This window comes from Galeopterus variegatus, unplaced genomic scaffold, assembly GCF_000696425.1.
Source record: "Galeopterus variegatus unplaced genomic scaffold, G_variegatus-3.0.2 Scaffold1, whole genome shotgun sequence".
NCBI lineage: Eukaryota > Metazoa > Chordata > Mammalia > Dermoptera > Cynocephalidae > Galeopterus > Galeopterus variegatus.
In genome coordinates, this window is record NW_007726112.1 from 1,942,739 (window position 1) to 1,965,685 (window position 22,947).

At 37.8% G+C, this 22,947-nt stretch overlaps 2 protein-coding genes across 8 annotated transcripts in view; one reads left to right on the top strand and one right to left on the bottom strand.

Moving 5' to 3' along the window:
• Positions 1-9,714, top strand: part of DPP4 (dipeptidyl-peptidase 4) — a 79,663-nt gene extending 69,949 nt beyond the window's left edge. The window contains exons 24-26 of the mRNA XM_008585309.1: positions 6,414-6,486; positions 6,752-6,825; positions 8,579-9,714. Of these exons, the coding sequence (XP_008583531.1) occupies positions 6,414-6,486; positions 6,752-6,825; positions 8,579-8,680 (249 nt within the window). The 3' untranslated portion in view covers positions 8,681-9,714. The remainder of the gene's footprint in view (positions 1-6,413; positions 6,487-6,751; positions 6,826-8,578) is intronic.
• A 9,429-nt stretch (positions 9,715-19,143) lies between these two features.
• SLC4A10 (solute carrier family 4, sodium bicarbonate transporter, member 10) overlaps positions 19,144-22,947 on the bottom strand; it is a 356,167-nt gene continuing 352,363 nt past the window's right edge. For all 7 annotated transcript variants that reach the window (XM_008590142.1, XM_008587567.1, XM_008588852.1 and 4 more), the window contains one exon: positions 19,144-21,245. Coding sequence is in view for 4 of the 7 variants with exons in the window: in XM_008588852.1 (XP_008587074.1) it covers positions 21,179-21,245 (67 nt within the window). In the remaining 3 variants the exon portion in view is untranslated. The remainder of the gene's footprint in view (positions 21,246-22,947) is intronic.

Consider the following 22,947-nt stretch of genomic DNA (forward strand, 5'->3'; position numbering starts at 1 on the left):
GAAAGCTAGTCCACACTGCATTTGTTACGACATGCACTTGTGAGGCTGCATCCAACCAGAGGCAGTTCCCTTTCCTGTTCTTTCAAAGCTGCCATATAAATTAGGGGACCCTGGGACTAAGGCTTAGGCCCAATGCAATGACACAAGCAGTAACTCCATAAGACTCTTTTGGGGGATAATCACTCACATACTGCCAGGTGGCAAGGCAACAGCACTTTTAAAAGATACCAGGAACTCCAGAAGACATTCATTTCCCTAAAACTCCAAAGAGCTGGTCCCAGACACTCTGAATGAGCATCCAAAGTGCAGAGGTGACAAATCTGAGCTAATGGGCAGTGTAGCTCTGTGGAAACATCTTTTCTGCAGTGAGTCCTCATAGCAGACAGAAATGGGACGGATTTGAGCAAAAGAATCAGATATCCAGGGAGACAACCCTCATGACCAATAGCAATAAGCAAATAGCAACCTCGAGGGGTGGGGTCCTGACTAACACTGATAAATGGTCTCTCACACGGTCAATCATAGATAGGTCTCTGATCAAACCTGTGAAAAATATTAACATGTGGTACACTTTCATTCACCCATTCAAGATGCCTGGTGTTTTCATTGTTTAGAAGTTTATTGCTTGTCAGTGAGAATAAACAAGATTTTTGGAAAGACATAAAAGAGAGTAGGTAACAAAATATAAACTTGAGTTGACAAAGTAGCCGATATGTAGGAAAAAGACTAGTGGTTTCCAAATTGTGACTGTGGAGCCCCAGGAATTCTGTATCGTGGGAGCCTGTGGGGAGGGGGACAGGAGTGGCCAAGAAGTTAGGGTTTCACCTTCCCACCACCTGAGCTGATCTAGTTTCATTTCATTTATTTTTTTCATTCATTTATTAAGTGCTTCTACAGCCAGCACTATTCTAAGCTCTTTACATGCATTATCAGATTTAATTATCCCCCAAATACTATGAGATAAGTACTCTAATTATTGCCATTTTACTGACACAGAAACCGAGGCACAAAAACGTTATGTAACATATAGACACTGAGGGGTAGGAAAGTCACAGGACACTTATCAGAACCCATTAGAAAAAGATTTAGGAAGATGGAGAGGAAGAGCATAGATGCTCCCAATAGGTTACCCAGAGGGGAAAAGCAGCTTGGTGCACGAATGAGTAGCAAGTGGAATGTTTTCCGGGGCTCTGTGAAGCAGGTCCGATGAACCGAGGGTAACACAGAAGGGCTGAGGGAGGAGCAGGTGAAAGGGTGGCCAGTCCAGCAGGACATAAGCCCGGGGAGGGAATGATGTATGAATACACACAGAGAGAAGCATAAGATCAAGGGCAAGAGAAAGGGGGCCCAAGTCCCGAGCCTTGTTGCCAAGAGAAGAGGGCAGCCTGGAACACACAGAAGGGACTGATTTAACTTGTAGAGGAGATTTATTTTGCATTTTGCTCAAAATTTGATAGGCTTTTGGCAAGTGTATGAAACAGTCATAGATTTGGCAGTCTTCTGCTAGCAGATTTGAAATGTTCAATCCTTAAGAACTGCTGCATCGTTAGGTTATGCAAAACAGGGTGCAATTTTGTAAATATGCCATCTTGTACTGATTTGACATTTGTTCTATTATCCCAGAATATGCCAAAGGGAGAGAGACCTTCAGATTTAAGCCAAACCTTAACTTGTTTGTTGAGTGCTGATAAAATGTTGACTGCTGTGTGATCTTTAAAGGAGCCAGTGTTGCTTGCTGAGGCCTGAGGTAGAGCCCCCTGTCTGGTGTTGACGGGAGCGCTTTCCCTGGCTTCTCACGGGTACAGTTGTTTGATAGTTGTAAACAAGTAAAACATCTGATACAGTGGATTGAGTTTATGTTTTCTCCAACATTTTCTGTGGCCTCCGTTGTGGCATTAATGATGCTTCCCAAAATGGCATCATTTAATATTATTTATGCAGTTTTGGCTGCAAGTAGAATTCATAGAGCAAACCAGTAAACCCAAGATAATATCTTACTGAAGTGCTGGGTTGTTGTCCATTAGACCCAGTGACTGCTCGTTCTTTCTCTAAGAGCCTGGAAACAGTGACGAGTCATTTGGCTGTGATGTAAAGTGACAACAGAACATGATGGTAAGGGACATGGGCTATGGAGTTAGACAGCCTTGTACTTGAATTCTATTTTTACCACTTACTAGTAGTATGAACTTGAGGAGGTTACTTAACCTCTCTGAACCTCAGTTTCCTCATCTGGATAATGGGGATAATAGACCTACCTCACAGGGTTATTGAAATGATTAAATGAGACACCTGTGTCTGCCATGAAGTAAGCTTTCAAAACATGGCAGCTGCCACCATGATTATCTTCAGGAAGTAAATTGTCCTTATGTTTCCTAGATGGCAAAAGAGTAGCTTAAAAATTGTTAGACCTTCTGTTTCTCATAGTACTTCCCTACTCTTATCAGCTCTCTCTTTTATCTCAAAAATACAAAGATTTATTTGTTGGAAGGTAACTGAAGAACCAGCATGATCCAAAGAGCAGCTACAGATGGTTCTTCTTGGGAATTGAGGGAAAAGCTCCTCACAGAGATGCTGTGGAATCGGCAGTGCCACTGGACCAATCCTTCCCACTTCTCCTTGCCAGACTGTTGCTGGCAGCGAGGCTCTCCGGAAGTGTCTAGCCTCAGAAGAATGCCAACTGCACCACCATTGCATCCTTGCCCATTTATCACTCTGAGCTTCCTTTTTAGTAGTTGGTGATAGACTATTCGGCTTCTAACTTAGTCATCCATTTCCTTTTTTATTCCGTTTCCATGGATAGGCAAAGGGGGATTATCCTATGTTGTTGGGTTAAGATAGCACAATTCAAAAAATTTTTTTTGATCATTAATTGTACCTTAAATTAATGCATGCATTTCTTTGACTAGCTTTGTGTGTTACCTTTACAGCTTAACATGTGCATTCAGTGGACTGTAAAGAGTATTAACTGAGAAGCCAGGTTGCACAGTCTAGTAGGGAACGATTGGTGGTTCCAGAGGCAAGGTGACACAGCCGCATTTTTCTGGGGGGGAAATAATGTTCTCTGCAGCCTGAGAGCGTTAAAGTGGGTGTGTGCCTCCCTACTGCCTAGACGTCTCCCTGTCACAGAGAGGTCCCTCTGGAGACTTCTCCCGGTGAGCAGGGGAAGTGTGCATTTGCAATGGCACACTCATCTTGCAGTTGCAGGAGAAGCTTTTGTTTTATTTTTCTCTTGCTGCATTAAAGTATTTGTCTTCCTTTCTTTGTAGTGTAATATTGTTAATGTAAAACAATTTGCATCATGACACTTTTATCACAGTTTTCGTCTTTTTCTCAGTATGTTGCATTTCTCACCATGTCTAGTTCATCACAGCTACAGTGTGTACATCACAACATTTATCTTAGGCTCAGGGTTTTACTTGTTTATAAAAATTGTCTTCTTTCAGCCTGTATTCACTCCATTTAAGAAAAAAAAAAAGGCAGCCAGAAACTGTTTTGGTCCAAACTCCAGTAGTTATCACATTCCTTGCTAACTGTCCTGTGTATTTATATGTCTCCTAACTATTACTCTATGTTTCAATGACATTTCTGTTTCATGGCTCAGGGAGGTTGTAGGAGCAGCTTTTGCTGTTCAAGCTGCCAAGCAAGGCAGGCCCATGAGGCTTTTGGAGGTGAAGTGAGGTCACACAGTTGTATATTTGGGTCAGGTCTGGGTGTTAAAGTTGACTGTCTTCCACAAGCAAAGAGCTAGATTTAATTTGGGGAGAAAGAAGGTGGGAGGAAGTCAGCACAGGCTGAGAGCATGGCTAGCAGAAAGGATCACTAAAGAGGACTCTAACAGGGTCACCTGGGCCTGCAAGTCAATATTAATTTCACTGTCGGTATCTAAGCCTCAGCCTCTCCTGTCTTCAGCTTTGAACGCTGCATGGCAGTCTCTTTTAGGGAGATTTATGTTGACTCTTTCCTCTCTGAAGAGCAGAAAATTGCTCAGTTCTATTGCTGTGGTAGGCTATACGTCACCCGCACTGTCAGAAAGTATGCCTCCCAAATCTCACAGGGCTGTGCGAGTAATCTCTCTTCTGACTATTTCAGTCTGAGAACACATGGGGTCTCAGGAGAGTACAAAAGAGTACCCACTATTATTGTGCACTTCAAATTCCAGGACAGTTAATTAACATCTTATTTCACACTGTTTCTTTGCTGGAAAAACTCATAATTTTAGTAGAGATGCAGTGCAACATAGGAAGTGAAAGGGGTGTTGCTGCCAGACGTTGTCCAGCTCAGATACTTCCTACAGATGTAACGTGGTGCAGATTACTTACCTTCTGAAACTCAGTGTTCCCATCTAAAAAACAGAATTGGTATAGACTTATTTTACATAAGTGTTGTGAGGGTTAGATATAACAGTGCTTTTATAAATCCTTTGTGATGTTTAGCAGTGACAGGCAGAGTAAACATTCAGTGAATGTTAGCTATTATTACTAACGGCATGGTGTATGGGTTGAAAGTGGGCAAAACATATTTCAGTAAACATATCTCAGTAAATTTCAGAATGAGAGTATTTTTATTCTGCCTACCCCAGCTGTTCCCACGTGCCTCTGCAAAACTAGGTAGACAATAAAAGTGCTTAATAATTTCTTTCATTTACTCATTTAATTGATAAATATTTAGTAATGTAACAGATGCTAAGAATAGAGTAATGAACAATATAGACAAATCCCTTTTCTCATGGATCTTATTGCTTAGTGGGGTACAAAATAAATAAGTATTGATGGACTGGATGAAAAAACAAATGGATAGAATCATACATGGATGGAAATCTGGAACATCTCACTAGATAAAAGTTTCTCAAAAATAAAGTAAAAGTGTGACTTTTAATGAGTCCTAGGTGTTTATTCTGAAAGTTCACAAGTAAATTCTCAGTTTGGGTCAGAAATGGAATATGGTCAGGACAAGTGGGAACCAGCTTGCACAGCAGGGGGAGGGCATTTGCTCTAAGCTTACCAGGTCAGCGTGACCTTGGGAGTCTAAGTCACCTGAAACATTTTGGGTGACTCTGTCCTGCAAATTGAAGACAGAATGTCATTTTTCCAGAAACACTGTCACAAAATTCTCACATGAATGTCAGCGGTTTAACTCCTCACCCCCAAAAATGCTTCTGCCATGTCTCTTGATTGCTATTTCTGTGAGGGAATAAGAGCTGTTATTCTTATTCCCATTTTACAGAAATCAAGCATGTGTCCAGTTGCACAGCTCACTGACACTGAAGCTGGGACTAAAATACAAACATCCTTACCTCATTCCCATCCTCTTCCTGCCAGACCAACAGGAGTCCCATCAAAAATATTAAGGTGATATTAGCTACAAAGATAACTGTAGAATATAAACCTTGGCTCTCATAACTATGGCTTTGGTTCACCAAGGTGCTGCAGGACCAGCTGGCTGCTTTTAAACCCACGAAGAGGCCACTACCACTTCCCCTACCGAACCCATAGCAGACTCTAGCTTACCCCCTCCCAAAGGCACTACCATGTCTGTGTGGCATTTTTACCTTCATCTCAACTTTGTAAATATCCACAAATTAAAATCAGATGACCAGTTCTATGCTTTCAATGAATTTTTCATCCAAGACCGCTGACCCTCATTCTAGAAGCCCTACCTGACTCAGGCCACAAAACAGACTCAAAAAGCTGACCTCTAGGTTTTTTATCCTATTTCCCTGGCTGATTTTGGAATGACTTGATCCAAAAGCAGCATTTTCTGTTATACAGAATGAGGCAGACAACAACAACCCACTGATTTTCTAAGGCCATTCTTGGTCTTTTTTACCCCTTTCCCCTCCCATATGTTACATTTTCCTAAGTTTTAAACATCTGTTCCCAAAGAGGTAATATGTGCTTTTCATTCAGAGCCTAGCAATGTGGACCAAAGTTCACATGACATATTGCAGAGTATGTTTAGTTGCAAATGCTATGTACAGGCTCTTTGAAATGTAGCATGTATGGCACCATGTGACACATGGTTGCCATGGTAATACACTTTTTGGCTGAACTACAGCAGAAGCCCATGGAACATACATTGCTAATATGAGACTCTGCCCTGTGCTAATGCATAGGACACAGCCAATCTGGGATCTGGGACTCAAGGGGTTTTGCACGCAGCCTGGGTGGCAGGTGCCCTCTTCCTGCATGTGCAGAGAAGATGTGGCATCCTCTCCTTCCAGTCCTGTCTCCCAGGCACAGGGCATGCTGTGCATTCTGCCATGCATGGAGACAGCATTTGCTTGAATATCGGTTTGCTATATTTTGTATCAAAGGGGGCCCCAGCTGAAAACATTTTATTTTGTAAACTGAAGTGAAAAATCAGTTTATGGCAGATCCTTTTTTGAATAATGACATTCTTTTTCCCAATTCCAGAATTCAACAGTCATGAGCAGAGCTGAAAATTTTAAACAAGTTGAGTACCTCCTTATTCATGGAACAGCAGATGGTGAGTTTCAGTTAATTAGACTTTTTAGTATCACAGACAGGTTTGCAATTTCACTACTGACAAAACAAAAGCATGAGGGGCAAGACTGTTACATTTACTTCAATAAAACAGTGTTGCTTTCCACAACTCACTTGTCTTGGGCTAAATGCGATGCTGAGTCCCAGAACTTCAAACAGTCCCTTTCTTCTTGTGCCTTATCCACCCTTTGGTTTTAGAAAACTGGATCAACTATTAACTACTTTATGTTTTCTTTCTCTCCCTGCAGATAACGTTCACTTTCAGCAGTCAGCTCAGATCTCCAAAGCCTTGGTGGATGCTGGAGTGGATTTCCAGGCAATGGTATAGCAAAACTTTGTGCAAGGGGAGGGAAGTTACTGGCGGGGTCTAGTTTCCTTTCTCAGGCTACTTCTCCTCATAGAAGTCCCAGCGTTCAGGGACAGAATAAAAAGCACTTTTATTTTTCCAATGTGAAGTCAGAAGAGTGATGTATTTGAACCACACACAGAGCAATAGTTCTATAATATTGGAGAGTTTGGGGTTGAAAAGCTCAATTTTGCATATCTTGGGAGTGTCAAAACTGCTCCCCTATTTACGTGATTGTCCAGTGTCTCCTATTTTGATTCAAAAGTAATCACTTATTCAGTAAATGTGTGGCAGAGTAATTCTAAAGTGAAACCAGCATGATAATAGCTCAGCTCAAATATAAAATTCCGTTTCTGTCTAGTATGTATTACTAACCATTCTAACAACAGTGGGATATTAATAATCAGCATGCTTCAGTTTTCGCAATTGCTGTTATCTTTTGTTGAAAAACAGGCAATAAACAATTGTGCTTGTTTTGTAAAATCAGAAATGGCTGGAGTTGTTATTGCCTGTATAGAGAATGTTTCAGGGTATTAAGTCAAATTCTTTTTCTGCAGTAGAAATTTTTAGATTAAGAAAAAATATACATACATACACATACATATGTGTGTATGTATTTGTATACGTGTGTTGCACTAAATATTTTTGTATAAAATGCAGTTTTCTTATCTGTTTTAGCTAGAAAAACCTGTTTTTCCCCCTTCTTTAACATATGTGATTTGCTCTGTGCTCAGTTCAAGTGGTACCCACTCTAGAGGAACAGGACAGTTATTTGATACTGAGAAAACTGGCATTTCTTTTGGGTCACATTCTTATAAGACGCTGAGGTTGATTTTTCCACTATTCAAAGAGAAGACAATTTTTAAAAGTCTACTATGTCTTGATAATATATGTTTGCCTAATGATGGCTTCCCAATTATTTAATAAGGTACGAGTTGATCAATTTTCCCTCAGGTCAGAAACTCCTTCTACAGAATTGTCAGATACACAGGTTAAAAAAAAAAAAAATGCCAGTGTAAAACCTAAGTGTTTGCAAATAATATATTTGACTTTTGACTTCACTTATCTTAAACATATATATGTAATATTGAAATAGATTTTTCCAGTTCCTTAGTGATATATATTAAGAAAAAAAATTTTTTTTAATTCATTTATTTTGATTGTTTTACTAAACTGTAGAGAAATTTGACACTTGATAACAATTAAAACAAGTGGGAGGGCTTAATTGGATAAATATTCCTTCCTACCTGTGGTGTGGTTCTAAATGGACTTTGAGTCAAATCTGAAGTTGGATTTGAGTGTTTTAAATTGGTAATGGACACAAAGAACAATTACATTTTGTAATGATGAATATGCTAATAATCCTGTTTTGATCCCACGTGTTGTACACAAATACTGATAGTCAACTCTGTATGCCACAAATACGTAAAATCAATTATGTTTCAATAAAAAAGAATTAACATTCCTTAAAGCACTATGCAGTAAGCTAAATTCACAGCGAGTTTTCTCAGCACCTGCAAAAGAGAATCAGAGGCCTCTGCAGGACAAAACAATATGCCCCAGAAAAGGTTTGGGGGAAAATTAGACACCCTCTTTGATCACATTTTTGTTTATAAACTGTTTCGGGAATTAAAACATACATGTATGCACATGAGAACTCATTTCATTTTTTTTTTTTTTAAGAATATAGCTGACTTCCTAATCCTGACGTTTTTCTCTCTCTCTCTAGTGGTATACAGATGAAGACCATGGGATCGCAAGCAGCACAGCACACCAACACTTATATACGCACATGACCCACTTCATAAAACAATGCTTATCTTTACCATAGCACCTCAAAATAGAATGCCATCTAAAACTTATTAAAAGTAATTTTTGTTCTCATTATCTCAAAACTGCACTGTCAAGATGATGATCTTTTAAAAATGCCCTCAAATCAAGAAATTTAAGGTTAACTTTGTCCCCCAATTTTATATCTATAATCATAAGTAGAGACTTCTGTCTTCATAATAGATTATTACCTTACAGAAGTTTGGATTATTCACTCTGGTTTTGTCTTTCATTTAAAATATTTTCCACATCAGCTGCTGAAATAACAAATATGAACTGTTTTTATGGGACTTTTGCATAGGTTCCCTGGGCAGCATTTTAATTTTTCCTAATTGGACCAGTCCAAATCTTGTTCTCTGCTTTCAAGGGATGGCAAGATGTAGGCAGTGATGTCAGTAGGGCAGAGACAAGAAGAGAGAACAGGGAGAGAAGATAGTAGGGCAAGGCTGGGAACCCAAGTCCAAGCAAACCAACCCGACCAGTCTACTATCAGCTCCCCTTGGAGAAGAGTTGTTCACAGCCAGACTGGCACAGTATTCTGAGAAAGACTATTCAAACCGTCTCAGGAAATCATATATGCAAAGCACTGACTTCTAAGTAAAACCACAGCAGTTGAATAGACTCCAAAAAAATGCAAGGGAAACTGCCAGCAATGCAAGGCCCCAGGTGCCAGTTATGGCTATAGGTGCTACAAAAACACAGCCAGGGTGATGGGAAAGCATTGTCAATATGCTTTTTAAAAAGTACTGATGGTTCCTAATGAAAGAGGCAGCGTGGAACTGAGATGTGAACACATCAGCTCACCCTGTTAAAAGATGAAAACATTGGTATCGCAAACCCTAACTTGAAGGAGTCCTTGCATCAATTTTTCTTATTTAATTTCTTTGAGCATCTTAATTAAAAGAATATTTTAACTTCCTTGGACTCGTTTTTAAAAGTGGAAAATAAACTAGAATGTTATGTATTATTATTCCTATTCTACATGCTATGGAATTTCTCCTGGTCATTTAATGAATGTGTCTTCATTTTTTCAGAGATAGTGATTTGTGTCTTGAATCAGACCTAAACCACGCTGGCATATGGACACATTTATTCAGAAAGGCTCTTGTTTATTTTGTTAGGAATCCCAGACTACCTTGTAAACATGGAAAGAGTTCAGCTTTTGTAAAAAACTAGATACATAAAAATGTGTTAAACAGTTTATAAAGCTTTTGTCTAATACATACATACATAATTTTTATCATAAATACATATAGCTTTTGAGAAATCAACTTAAAATAATTTTAGTTATATATATAATACATAATTTATAGGGAACTATGATGAGACTCATATTACAAGAACAAATAATGTCAGCAATATCACCTTGGTAGATTTGATAGCTCAGTAGAAGTTAAAAAAATAAAAAGGAAGAAGGAAAAAAAAAAAGTCAAGTCAATAACTGAAGTGTTTGAACATTTATTTTGGTCAACATAAGTATAATAATGAAAGCATAGACTTTAGATGCTGAATTTGGCCTAGCAAAGCAATGTCTAGATAACTGAAAAAACATGATGTTTTGGTTTCAATTATTTGCAAAACAGACCCATTTTTGTAAAAAAAAATTGACTTTATCCTAGACAGGGTGAACTACAGCATAAAAATCTAAAAATGGAAGAAATGGAAAAAAATCTATTAATTCAACGTGAGACTAGTGAGTCATGCACAGGAATGGACCGAGGGCTGTGAAATCCAGTTTCAATTATATATTCACAGCATGCCATGTAGTAACTTTGCCCTCACCTTAATTAAATTTCAAATCTGACTCATCCATAAACTCATCCATAAGACCTCCAAACTTATAGGGCTCTTATCAAATTTCTATTAATATATGAGAGTACTTCAAAAACTTCATGGAAGAATTCGTATTATGTTTTAATTCTATTTTTCCACAAATTTTTTGAAGTACCCTCCTAGTTCAGTCACTATGAATAGCTGGACCAATCTCTGTAGAATTCTATATTTTGGTATAGAACTTGATATAGAGTTCTATATCTTGATATAGAATGGTAGAAATATATATTCACATATTGGACATCATTAATAGTTATAAAAGCAAATGAGATAGAAATTCTCCTTTTATCTTAATTGAAACTAGCTATTGTACAATATCAGATATTGTATAACAATAAAAAGAATACCAGGAAATAAAAGGTAATAAAAAATCCCAGCACATATTTTTCAGGCAATAGGGGTTGCAAATGGTAATAATGTGATTAAAGTCAAAGCAGTTTTCATCTGATCCTCACAGGACAAGTTTTATTTTCCAATGAGAGTTTTAAATTAGGTCATTGGGAAAGGAAGGTAAAGAAATTGATGAATAAATTAAAGATAAACTTAATCTGAGGGTAAGTTTGAAACTTAGTCATACCACCGAGATGGGCAGACTTGGCTTCCGTGGACAGTTGCAGCCTCTGCAGGCGCGTGGACGGCTAAGACTCCTTTCATAAACAACCTGTTAGAGCACACCAGTGCTTAGGGGGCCCATACACCAAAAGAAGGGAGAAATGGTTTACATCTCTCCTATAGATACAGGTTAAGTGAATCAATGTGCAGTATACGCATGTACTGGAACAACACACTGTATCCCACAAATATGTATAAGTAAATGTTTAAAAAAATATTTTTAGAAAATCACTTTTAAAATGATTTTTGAACTTTTTTTGTTGAAAACCTTGTTAAAATTGTTTACATACCTTCATGCTTTCTTAGGTAGCAGGCACAGAAATAATGCAACGTATCCTTGATGATACAGAGCCACCACCATAAATATCAGTGAATGACATCAGGCTGTGTGTCATTCTGGACATGTTCTGTTTCCTTTCTTATTCACAGGTGGTCACAAAGGCTACCAATTCCACCTCTTGGCATTTGCTACTTTTGCTCTAAGTTGGTGTAAAAATACTGATTTATAAGACTGCTAGATTTATACAATATTTATGATTCAATAAATTGTAAGTGAAGAACATACCAAAACACAAGCATGGCTTTTTTCACTAAGTAAAAGAATTTTCTGACAGTTATTTCAGCAGTGTTTAAGAACATTTTTGCATAGTCCTGAGACACCTGGGGTACTCAGGATGTATTCAGGATGTCTGAAGTATACAGATGGCTGAGAATAAGAGAAAAACAAGGGTGATAAAGCATTTCACTACCCAATAAGAAAATCTCAGAGCATGATATCAATAAGACCCATGTTATGCTCAGTAGGAATTTATCCTCTTTCTGTATGTCGCCTTTCTGTGACAATATTAACATTTAAATCCAAGCATCTGAATTAATAAAAAGAGATACATTTCTTACTGTTGATTGAGAAGGGTACTTTTCTGGTGCTTACAGGCTTTAAATTTCAACAAACTCAATCAAAGTTTTTATTCTATGCAATCTTTCATCTGAACTAACCCTTCGAGTTTGTCAAATAATTTAAAGAACATATGGAGTATGGTGAGAAGTGTTGCTTTGCGTTGCTTCGCCCCTCACGGATTTGTCACCCAGGGGAAGTGGACATCCGGCATCGTCACCCCAGGCAGGGGGGAGCACGGACACCCCACAGGCACCTGGGGGTTCCCGGCCCCCAATGCGGCCCAGAACTCTCAACCTGCACACGTGACGGCCCGGACGGCCACCGGGCACATATTGTTAAACTATAATCCCACCTATGTCTCTTCCTGTAACTTCCTGGTCTGGAAAATAAATGCAGGAAGAGAACCCCAACTTGGCATTAATTTCCCAAGGAAGGAATGCCTCTCCCTTGAGGGTTCCAGGAGATTAACCACTTCGGGGCCTCTCACTGCTCAGAAGAGATGGGCTTTGAGTAATCCTTTGCGTCTCTGTCACCCAGGGGAAGTGGGGTGACAAATCCGTGGGGGATGAAGCAACACAAAGCAGCAAAATGGTGCCCCATGTGAGGATGTTCTCCACGGATTGGATCGGAGACTGACCTGCCAAGTATTAGAGAGGAATAGGATGTCCAACAATTCATCCCTAATAAGGGCGTCCCTAATAAGGGAGACGAAAGGCATCTCGGTAAGAGAATCACAGGTGGCTTTCGAGTAGCGATTGCACGCCTGCGGCAGGTCAAAGTTTGGCTTTTTCAACCCCGGAGATATTTTTTTGTTTTCTTTACTTTTAAAGTATGGATTATTCATTAATGAAAGGGGAGACTGAACATACAACTCCAATGTCTCCTTAAAGCAGCAGGCTGTAACTGAATGGCCGCCTGTAAAACTGTTAGTGGATATTAAACAACCATGTCCTTGACACCTCAAGGAAGGGAGCCTCAACATACAAATGTGGGAACAAATTGGTCACTGGTTACTTATGCAATGGGTCTCATTAAGGCTTCCCACCTAACAACTAAGAATCCATGTCAAGTCGCTCTGAGACCTACCTAAGACCTTGACAAAAAACTAAGACATGTTTATGTCACCCAAAAAAGATAAAACTTAATCTTTGCCAGTGACTGAGAACTTTAAATTGGACAATCTAAAGTAAAAGAAGTTAATATTTCTTTACAGTGTTGGTAATGTTTGAGCATGTTTTTCTTTCTATCTGCACAATGCTTCTCTCCTCTCTTAAAAGCAGTGGTTCTTTTCTTAACTGCATGTGCTACTCTTTTTCTCTGAAGACTCTGGAGTTTTATGAAGAAAAGCAGCCATGGCGCCAACCAGACCCCTTTTGGGTCTACTGCTCTTCTCCTAAAAACCTCATGGTTCCATCTCTGATTGGTGGCTCAGCTCTTGAGCTCAGTAACTCATTTGAGAAACAAAAACTAGACTAAAATCTACCTGTTTAACTAGATGGTGTTAAATTTTCTGGCATCCACTTAGTTGTCTTACACAGACTTCTAAATTCTCTTCTGGTCTCATCTATGTATTTCTTCACAAAATTCTATGGTAAAACTCCATGCTATCTTCTTAAACGAAGAAAGTCTTCTCTGCATCTTCTTGAAAAGGTTTGCATGCTTTGCTTTGCAATGTAAACTTGTTATCTTGCTTTCTGTAAGGCAAGGTAAAGCCTCACCAATAAGTCTTTTTGGAAACAACACAATCTAAACCTGACTGCCCTTTTCACTAGTGAGGTTTTTTTTTACATCTTGAACAAAACCTGTAAGATCTTTGTTCTTGTTGTTTATGTCTGCATATATGCGTGTGTAAGCTGTATGTTATGTCAATATGTTCATGTCTGTGTAATTGTTTTATGTGCGAGGTACCAAATTGGCTTATAATTAATGCACGCTCATTAAATAAATATACTTTTCAAGTTCACGTAACTTAAATCTTCTAAAGTTTTGATAAATATATTTTCAAAATTTGACTCGAACCTTTTACCTAAATTTATCTCTAGGTCAATATGTCTCCTTGTTATCTCAGCTCTGCCTCCTGGCCATGCTGGGAGAAGCAATATCTTTTAGACATAGACAGTGAATACTGCCCTCTGCCTCTCTGGATTCCACATGGCTCCAAATGCCACGTGGAAACCTGGGACCTGAAATGGCTAGTAAAAAGAAACCTATGCCAAATATTGCATAAGCCTTAGTTAGCATTATCTGATAAGGGTATAAATCTAATACACCAAGTTTTTGGCTGGCAAACCATAAATATGTATTTGGTAAATATAGCTAAAACTAAAACTGGGCTTTGTGTAATTTGCTCTGATAAATGGACGCCGATTTACTAACTTGAATGTATGAAAATGTTCTTATCAGCACACATCACTGACTGGGTTTACTAGTCAAACAGGATTACTAAAGGTCTTTTCGCTTAACTGCTCTTGATGCAAAATTGTAAAAGGTTTTCTTTGTCCCTTAGATAAGTGGTTTAAAAAACTTATTTCATGATAAGTTATTATGCTCTCTGCCTTTAAAACCCTTCGTCACTTTGGTTTTATTTTTTGTAGTAATCTGTGATCTTATTCAACTAAATATTTTAAGTCTTTTGTTATTTAACGAAGCTTTCCAAAACAAAATTCTGAAACTTTAAAATAACTTTGAGGAATTCCAAGGGCCCTGGAGTTTCTTAAAGGATATATAAAGGATGTATCAAAACTAATTGACTTATTAAATAAATTAGACTAATATGGGAAAGCATTGTCAGTACTGAAGGTGTTATGGATATGTGTTCCAAACTCTAGTAAGGTTCTTAAATATCTGTGTCCTGATATAAATGCTACCAGCCATAATCTTGGTTTAATTATAATTTTTAAAATGTTATGTCTTCAAATATTTCATGAAAAAACTGATAAGTACAGTTTCCGACAAACTTTAAGTTCATAGCTTTAAACTAAAGTTCCAAAATTCTAATGAAAATAACTGATGGGTTTGTGAAATTGTTCACAAAGGTCAAAACAACAAAAGTTAATTGGTAAATTAATTTTTAAAAAAATTATGGGTTTTTACAATTTCCTTATTTTAAAACACTGCTGGTTCTCCTAATGTTTTTCCAAATGTAAGAAAACTCTCCCTTTCTCTAAAGCTATCTATAACTAACAACAGTTTGGCAAAATGTCATTTAAAACAGAGATAAAAGCATTTGTTTCCTCCCTATTTGATCCCCCCAAATTTAATAACTTTAAGTATCCTTATGATTATTATGACAATGTGGCTATTTTTATAAGTTCAATGAAAATTAAGTCTCTCTCTCTTTATAACAGGATATAATTTAAAACTTGGATATAAGATAGCATGTCTCATTTCCAAGCTCTGACCCCTTTTTTATGTTGCCGTAAATTTGGCCTGGTGCTGCTTCATCCTGCTGTTCATCTTTCCCCCCAACGTGGGACAGACAGATCTTCACCTGGGAAACAGTCCTTCCAGCAATATGGGACAGATCACTGAAAGAAAGTGAGCTGAGATGCTTCTTTTAATCACCATCAGGGAAAGAGCCTTCCCAACACTGAGAAATTTATGCAACGAAAAGTAAGACCTTTTCAATCTAGATATTGATCATCAATGCTTTTATAAGGAATGCCTTGATCATAAAGGGGGAAATAACGTCTTCTCTACAAAAGCAGTTCTCTAAATTTTCCTGGCCTTAAAGAGGGTGTTTGCAACTTGGATGAGACATCCTATTCTTAAACAAAAGACTTGTAATTGATCAAAAATTTTACAAAAGACTGGATGCTCTGGAAACAGTAATGTCCTAATGTCCTAGACAGTTTTAACATTGAAAGCTCTGAACTCAGAATCAACTATTTTATGGACCATTCCAGAGTTTCAACAATTGGTAATTACACCCAATTCACAGCACTTGGAGGGATGCTGCTGCAGCTGCCCTGAGACATGACATCACCAGTCCTCACCTGAAGTAAATTAAAAGGACTTGCCATGCTAATTAGTACTAACTTTGCTTTAACAAAATGCTTTTTGTCTTAACCGTGCTAACCTGATCTATAGCTCTTGCTTTTTCTTTTAAATAAATAAAATGGGAGAGATGTGGGATATACTAAAAAGCATATGTACTTCACAGGACCTGGTTTTCCAAAGCCTTGCGGGTTGCAAATATTGACCTTGCTGAGGACTGGAATTTTCCCTCAGGGTATAAGTCTCTGTTGCAAGATAAGGATTGTGGCACAGCAGGCTGCTGGCTCAAAGACAGACTAGTTACTGATTGTTATGTAAAGATACTGAGAAATTGCTGTTAAGAAGGAATGTTTGCTAAGATTAAACTTATTGATAGGATCACTTAATTGCCTTACTGGAATGTCATCTGGCTTGTTTCACTGAAAGTTACCAGCCTTTGTTCTCTTCCTGTAACTTCCCGGTCTGGAAAATAAATGCAGGAAAAGAACCCCAATTTGGCATTAATTTCCCAAGGAAGGAATGCCTCTTGCTTGAGGGTTCCAGGAGATTAACCACTTCAGGGCCTCTCACTGCTCAGTAGAGAGGGGCTTTGAGTAATCCTTTGCATCTCTGTCACCCAGGGGAAGTGGGGTGACAAATCCGTGGGGGATGAAGCAACGCAAACAACAGAGAAGTATGACCATTCAACAACCAAAGACCTTAGTTTTCTCTTCAAGCTTCTATCCAAAGACATGATATCTGACTCATGAGCTAAGCAAGTAACTCATGGGTAGGTTTGGTTTCCAATGTTAATCATAGAGAGATGGGTGATGAAGAAAATGTAGCATATTGAGAAGAAGTATTACTCATGTTAAAATGATGCTGGTTCCAAGAGCCAGAATGAATACCCTGGCAAGGAGGAAGATGGTCACATCTCACCTCCTGCTGGAGACACAGTGCCCTATAGATGGACCTGGGTTAGATTCTTAGTGCCACCATTCACTGGTGGGAAACGTTTAAAGAACATTGCTTAGCCTCTTTGAACTCCAGTATCTTAATTTGAACAAAGTACAAAAATACCTACCTCACACAACTGTTGTACTGCTACAAAGATTTACTTGTATTCACTGCCTAGTGGCTTCCTTTCACCTTTCTCCTCCTCCTAGTCACATCTAGTTAGCTGCTTCTCCTGCCTTGATGGCTGCACAGATTACACTAGTTCTTGCCTTAGGCTTCTGTGTCCTCATGTGCTTGGAAGGTTCGAAGATGCTCAGTAAGCATTTGCTTTGGTTCCAATACTGACATATCAGTGAGAATTCCCTTTCAAATTTAATCATTCTTAATAAACTGAGAAGCAGTCCTCATGTATTTCACTTATGATTCTGTCAATGGTCTTTGCTGGCTGGTTAAACTGTGAGCTCAGAACTGGGCTCTGGAGAGATACAAAGAAAGGGTAAGATTACAACCATTTGAAAGTTTAATGAGAGTGATTTGGATAATATGATGATTCTTTAAATATCTACTTTGAGAGACTAGTTGTAGTGAGTCCCCCATTGCTACCTTCAAGGAGTTTATAAACAAATGGAAGAAATGAGGAGCATGGAAGAACCTCTACACACGTCAGAAGGCAAGAGTACCTGCATACAAAGCTAAGTCCATGATAAGATGAGATGGGTAGTATGCAAAGGTGGGCAAGGCGAAGGTGGTTTCTGGACTCTGAAGAGGTAATCGTTGGCTAAATTTTGTATGACACTTAGATCTTGGATTTCTTTAATAGTCTAGGGCTTACTGTTGACACTGTGCTTTCCCAAACATTTTTTCAAATACAACTACACACACACACACACACACACACACACACACAAGTATATGTATAAAAAAACTCCATATATAAAGGAATGCTCTTCATAAAAGAAATTATAATAAAGCGATCATGTCTGAAGTTACTTGTTAAGTACCCAAGGTGTATGCTTGAGACTCTGGTTTCAATCCTAATAGAAATTTATAAACCACTGATAGAGAGCTTGGGTGATCATCTGAGAGTTATCTGGGAGCAAGATCCCTAAGGAAATGATTCCACTCTTCCCCACTATATTTTGTACTGTGCTGCTAGACTAACATTTCCAAAAAGTCATGTCTCTTCATTACTTAAAGCACTTAATAAAGTTTAAATGTCCTAGTATAGAATTTAACACTGTTTAAGTGTCTCCAACTTGTGTTTCTACCATTTCTTACAAGTCTTCACTACCCTCTGACACTTCACCATATTGGCCTTATTGCTGGGATCCAAATATACCATACATCCAATATACCAGGCTCCAGTCATGCCACATAGCTTTACTTTATTTCATCTTTATTTCAATACTGACATGGGCTTGAGAATCTTCACAGTTCTAGGAGTACATTTCCTTCCCCATTTTTACTCTAATTTATATACTACCTCTTCTGTAACCTTTTCCTCAACTCTGTTCTAGTCAAAGTCCCATCCTTGAGTTACTCACTACTTTAATCATATCACTAACTCAGTACATATCACATTATGTTACAGCTAAGTATCCACTCTGCCTGTAGAAGCAAGGCTCGTGGTCCTGTATTCAAAGTTCCAGCACAAATAGTAGTACCCAAGACACCAATAGAAAACGAACTGGAGGGACAGTTGTATCAGTTAGCTGCACCTTTATATGGAGAACATTTAAATAGATCTTTAAAATAAAGTATTACCAGTAATCCTTGATTATTAGGGTTCTTCAGGGGGGCTCACTACAACTAGTCTCTCAAAGTAGATATTTAAAGAATCGTCATATTATCCAAATCACTCTCATAAAACTTTCAAATGGTTGTAATCTCATTTCATTTCATGTGTGAATATATGAGATAGACATGTTAGAAAAACTGGCAAGCAATCTTCCAATGAATTGGTTCAATGTCATGTGCACCCAAGTAACTGAGGAAATACATGCTTATGTAATTCTCATAATTTTCTGTTCATAAAGTTCAAATTGTTTGAATACTCTTGAAATGTTTACACCAAGTTTTCATAACTTTGGTAGTGTCTAAATTTAAATATGTTTAAACAGTCAAAATGTTCTACATTGATTTACTGATTAATATGAAGGAAAAAAAGACAAGACACTTCCTATCACCACTTAAAATATGCAAGGAAATTAGTTAGGATAAATATTTATTTCCACATAACATTTCTCAGTTGTGAAAAACACAATATCCTAGTCACATTTACACATTACTTAAACTTTTCACTAAATTACATTCAAGATATTCAGTAATTTTGACCAGTAATCTAAAATTAGGAGTAAATATATAACAATACATTTTCTTATATATGATTCCAAAATATTAGGATTAACATAGGGATAGCATTAAAATTCACAAGAACAAAATGACTATAAAAATACTCAGAAATACAGCATTTCATTGGATATGATTGCTTATTCAAATAGGAGATCATGTGAAGGTTTTAATTCACTATGATCATTTTTAACAGAATGGTTATTAATATACTAAAATACTAAGAGGCTGCTTTTGAGACTGACTGACTAAATCATAAAACAACGGAAATGTTTACAATGTAGTATCTGTATTATAAAATACACAAAGGCAACACATTTGGAACAGAAAGTTTCTGTATTTTTCTTCAATATTTATAAATACAAACTTTATTAACTGCAAATTCTTCTTCCCACAGATTTAGGCTCATGTTCCATAAAAAAGTTTAAAAAAATTTTTTTAAAGGCTCCTTACAGGATTATGAGGGGAATTTCAGAAGGTATCAAAATGTTGAACCTAGCAGAGTCTTTGTTGTTTTTTATTTCTTCGTTATCTTAATCAAAAGAGGATTTTTTTTTCACTTTTCATATGCACTTACAGAGTACATAATTAATAGTTTGTAGAAGCCACAGAGCTCTGAATTACTATAAAATTGGACATTGAAGTATTACAGGGTTGATGATCATTGATCATTCCTAGGAATCAAGATTGCTGTGAGATTTAGCCTTTATTAACTTTATATTCATTTAAAATAAAATGAAATATTGCATTTTTAGTGATGCTCAAAAATTGTTAACTTCCTTTCCTCTTGTATAAGCTTAATAAATTTTTATTTATATCATATGGGTTATATCATATGGACTGAAACAGCTGTAGAAACTTCTCAAATGGAATCTGAAATTTTCATTTGAAAGATCATTTTTTCCACAAGATGCATTCAATTAAAAGTGGAAAAGAACCTTGCAGAGAAAAATTACAATCAGAGATCTGTTGTCTAACATTAGAACATGATTTGGGACCAGCATTAAGCAGTGCATGTCCATTAACAGCAGAATAACTGCACAGGAGTGGAATTTCATGTACAATGATTCACCATGTAGTGTTACACAAGCAAGTGTGTAATAGGTTTATTTGAAAAGCATCTGTTGTCAATGGGAGAGAAACTTAAAGGTTTATGTTGAAAATCTCGCAAAACCATTACAAAGCTTTTCTAAAGCATTTCATACAAGCCTAGTATTTGATCATGTAGTCACAACTTGAATATGTAAGCAAATACTATTTGACCCTTTGCATTGGTGTCTGATTCTTTTTAATAAGTTGTGAACAGACTTCTATATATGTCTTCAAATGACTTTAAATTTCAGTTACATATAAATTCTTAAGTACTAAACGTATCATATTAAATCAAGGAAATACATAAATACAATTATTAAAAATGCTTTCAAACTAAGTTTGATTTGGGTCTTTTAAAATAAGTCACTAATGCTAAGCTATAAAAAATAAAAAGAAGTAAGACTACCTTGCAAAATTCTTCTGAATGAAATTATCAGGCATCTTCAGGTCACTAAAGTAGGAAAATACAAACTAGGTAAATATGACTTATCTTTTTAAGAAAGCTATTGCTCTCGTAAAACTGACAATGAGAATCCAGTGTTTACAAATGTCTAACATACAGCAAGAAATACAGTTTCTTGCATTAGCTATTGTATCTGCTCACAAGGGTGTCTCACTGCTCTTAAGTTTAAACACAGAAATGAAACAAGTATTGCACTACTTACAGTATGAAGGTGGATTTGGGATGAGAAACAGAATTTACAATACATGATCAAAACAATTTTATTAATAATTGTGACACTCTTCTCATATATATATGTAAAAAATAAATTGAAGATCAAGTCATAGACAAGTCTCCCTGTCAACACCTTTCCCTGAGTCAGCTTTCTTCTCTTTTCGGTTTTCAATGCTACAGGAGAAAGAAGGAGAAATTTATTACTGCAATCCAGTGTGGCTACCATGAGATCTGCTTGCTCAGACACAAAACCCATCAATCCAAAAGCACCCAAGAGCCCTTAGGCACTGCTCTCTCATGCTGCGCAACATAGACAGCAACAGTTAAAATCCCCTGCACTCAGACAGAAACCAAGAACTGCAGAGAGGGGAAAATTCAAAAACAGACATTAAAAACCAAAAGCCAGACATTTTTAATAGAGTTCTAAAAGCATGCAAGATTAATACCATGGTCCTCATTTGGACAAATGAATCACTGATGATTGTTGAAAATGCTAGTTATGCCCCATCTTAAGACAGTGCCAACACTAGTAAATGACACAAACAAGATGTCGCAGTAGCCATTTTTGGGCTCTGCTGCAAGTGGCTCATCCTTTGTGCATGGACTGTATCTTGATCTTCTGTAAGGACTGTGTCTTGGTCTGGTAAAACAGACACATCTTCACTGCTCTGGAGGATGTGTTGCCCTGCACACAGCTCTGCAGCCATCTGTACTGTCTCTTTGCAGATAAATCCTCACCCTGTACACAACAGGAATGATGTTTTACCTTACTCTTTCTAGAATAAACTCATTCCCAAGTGGCTTCCGCTTAATCTTGGCTTCCAATTAACTTTACCAATGGACGAGCTGGTAATGTGACTCTACCCTTTTTGTGTATTTTTTTCAGTATTTTTCCACTGTACACTTTTCCTACTCTCACACTGACAGTTTTCATGGAAAATTCAAAATAATATCTTCACGTACATCAAGCTCACACCAAAAGTGAATGCTCCCAGAGACGGAGAAATGCTCACTCCCCAACTACTTCCAGAGCGTGGCAAAGCCCTTACATTTGAGGCCACTCTGTGACCCTCCCTGCTGCTGACATGAAGGGCAACCCCCTCCAGTCTCAGAGGCCCTGACCTAGAAGAACCTGCACATTTTTACTGTTAACTTCAGCCCTTAAGATAAATTTATGGAATAGTTGGTGGTGGGGACACCCTTGGTTTTACACATCTTTTCCAAGTAATAAAGTAATAAAACTCCGTTTTTCTATAGGGCCTCCTGCGCAGCTTTCTTAGTGGTCAATAACTTAGAGACATTTTAACAGTATGTTTTTTAAATTGTTTTTCCTCCAATTCAAGCTAGAAACAGCCCTTCTCAGTTGTCACCACCACCCGGCACCATCAGGTAAGAAGTGCCGGAGCTTCTGCCATCTGTGGCACGCTGCCAGCACTGAGAGCTGGTGTGAGCGAGTGTCTGTGGCACCCGGGTTTATGCCTGCCACACTTCTCAGCACATGCTACTTACAGGTCAGAGCAAAGCAACTTTTTTCCATTTTCTTTTCTACTTCCATGAGAAGAGATGACAGTGTGCACATGATGTGTTGAGAGCCTTAACTCTGTATTTTTAACTCCTCTATCGGTATGACTCACTTTCATCTACTTCATGTTCTTTTTATATGACAAATGTCTGCTATTCTGCTTTCCAAATTAACCTTTCCTTGTGATCTACCTGGCTCCCAGTCTTTTCTGTCAAACAAAGCCAATGAAAGAGAGTAGCACGGGGAGTGGAAGGAGTACTGGGCTCAGAGTTGAAAGATTTGGGTTCAGTTCCCTGAAGCTAAGAATGAGCTATATGACCTTGGACTAGTTATTTAATCTCTCTGAGACTTGGT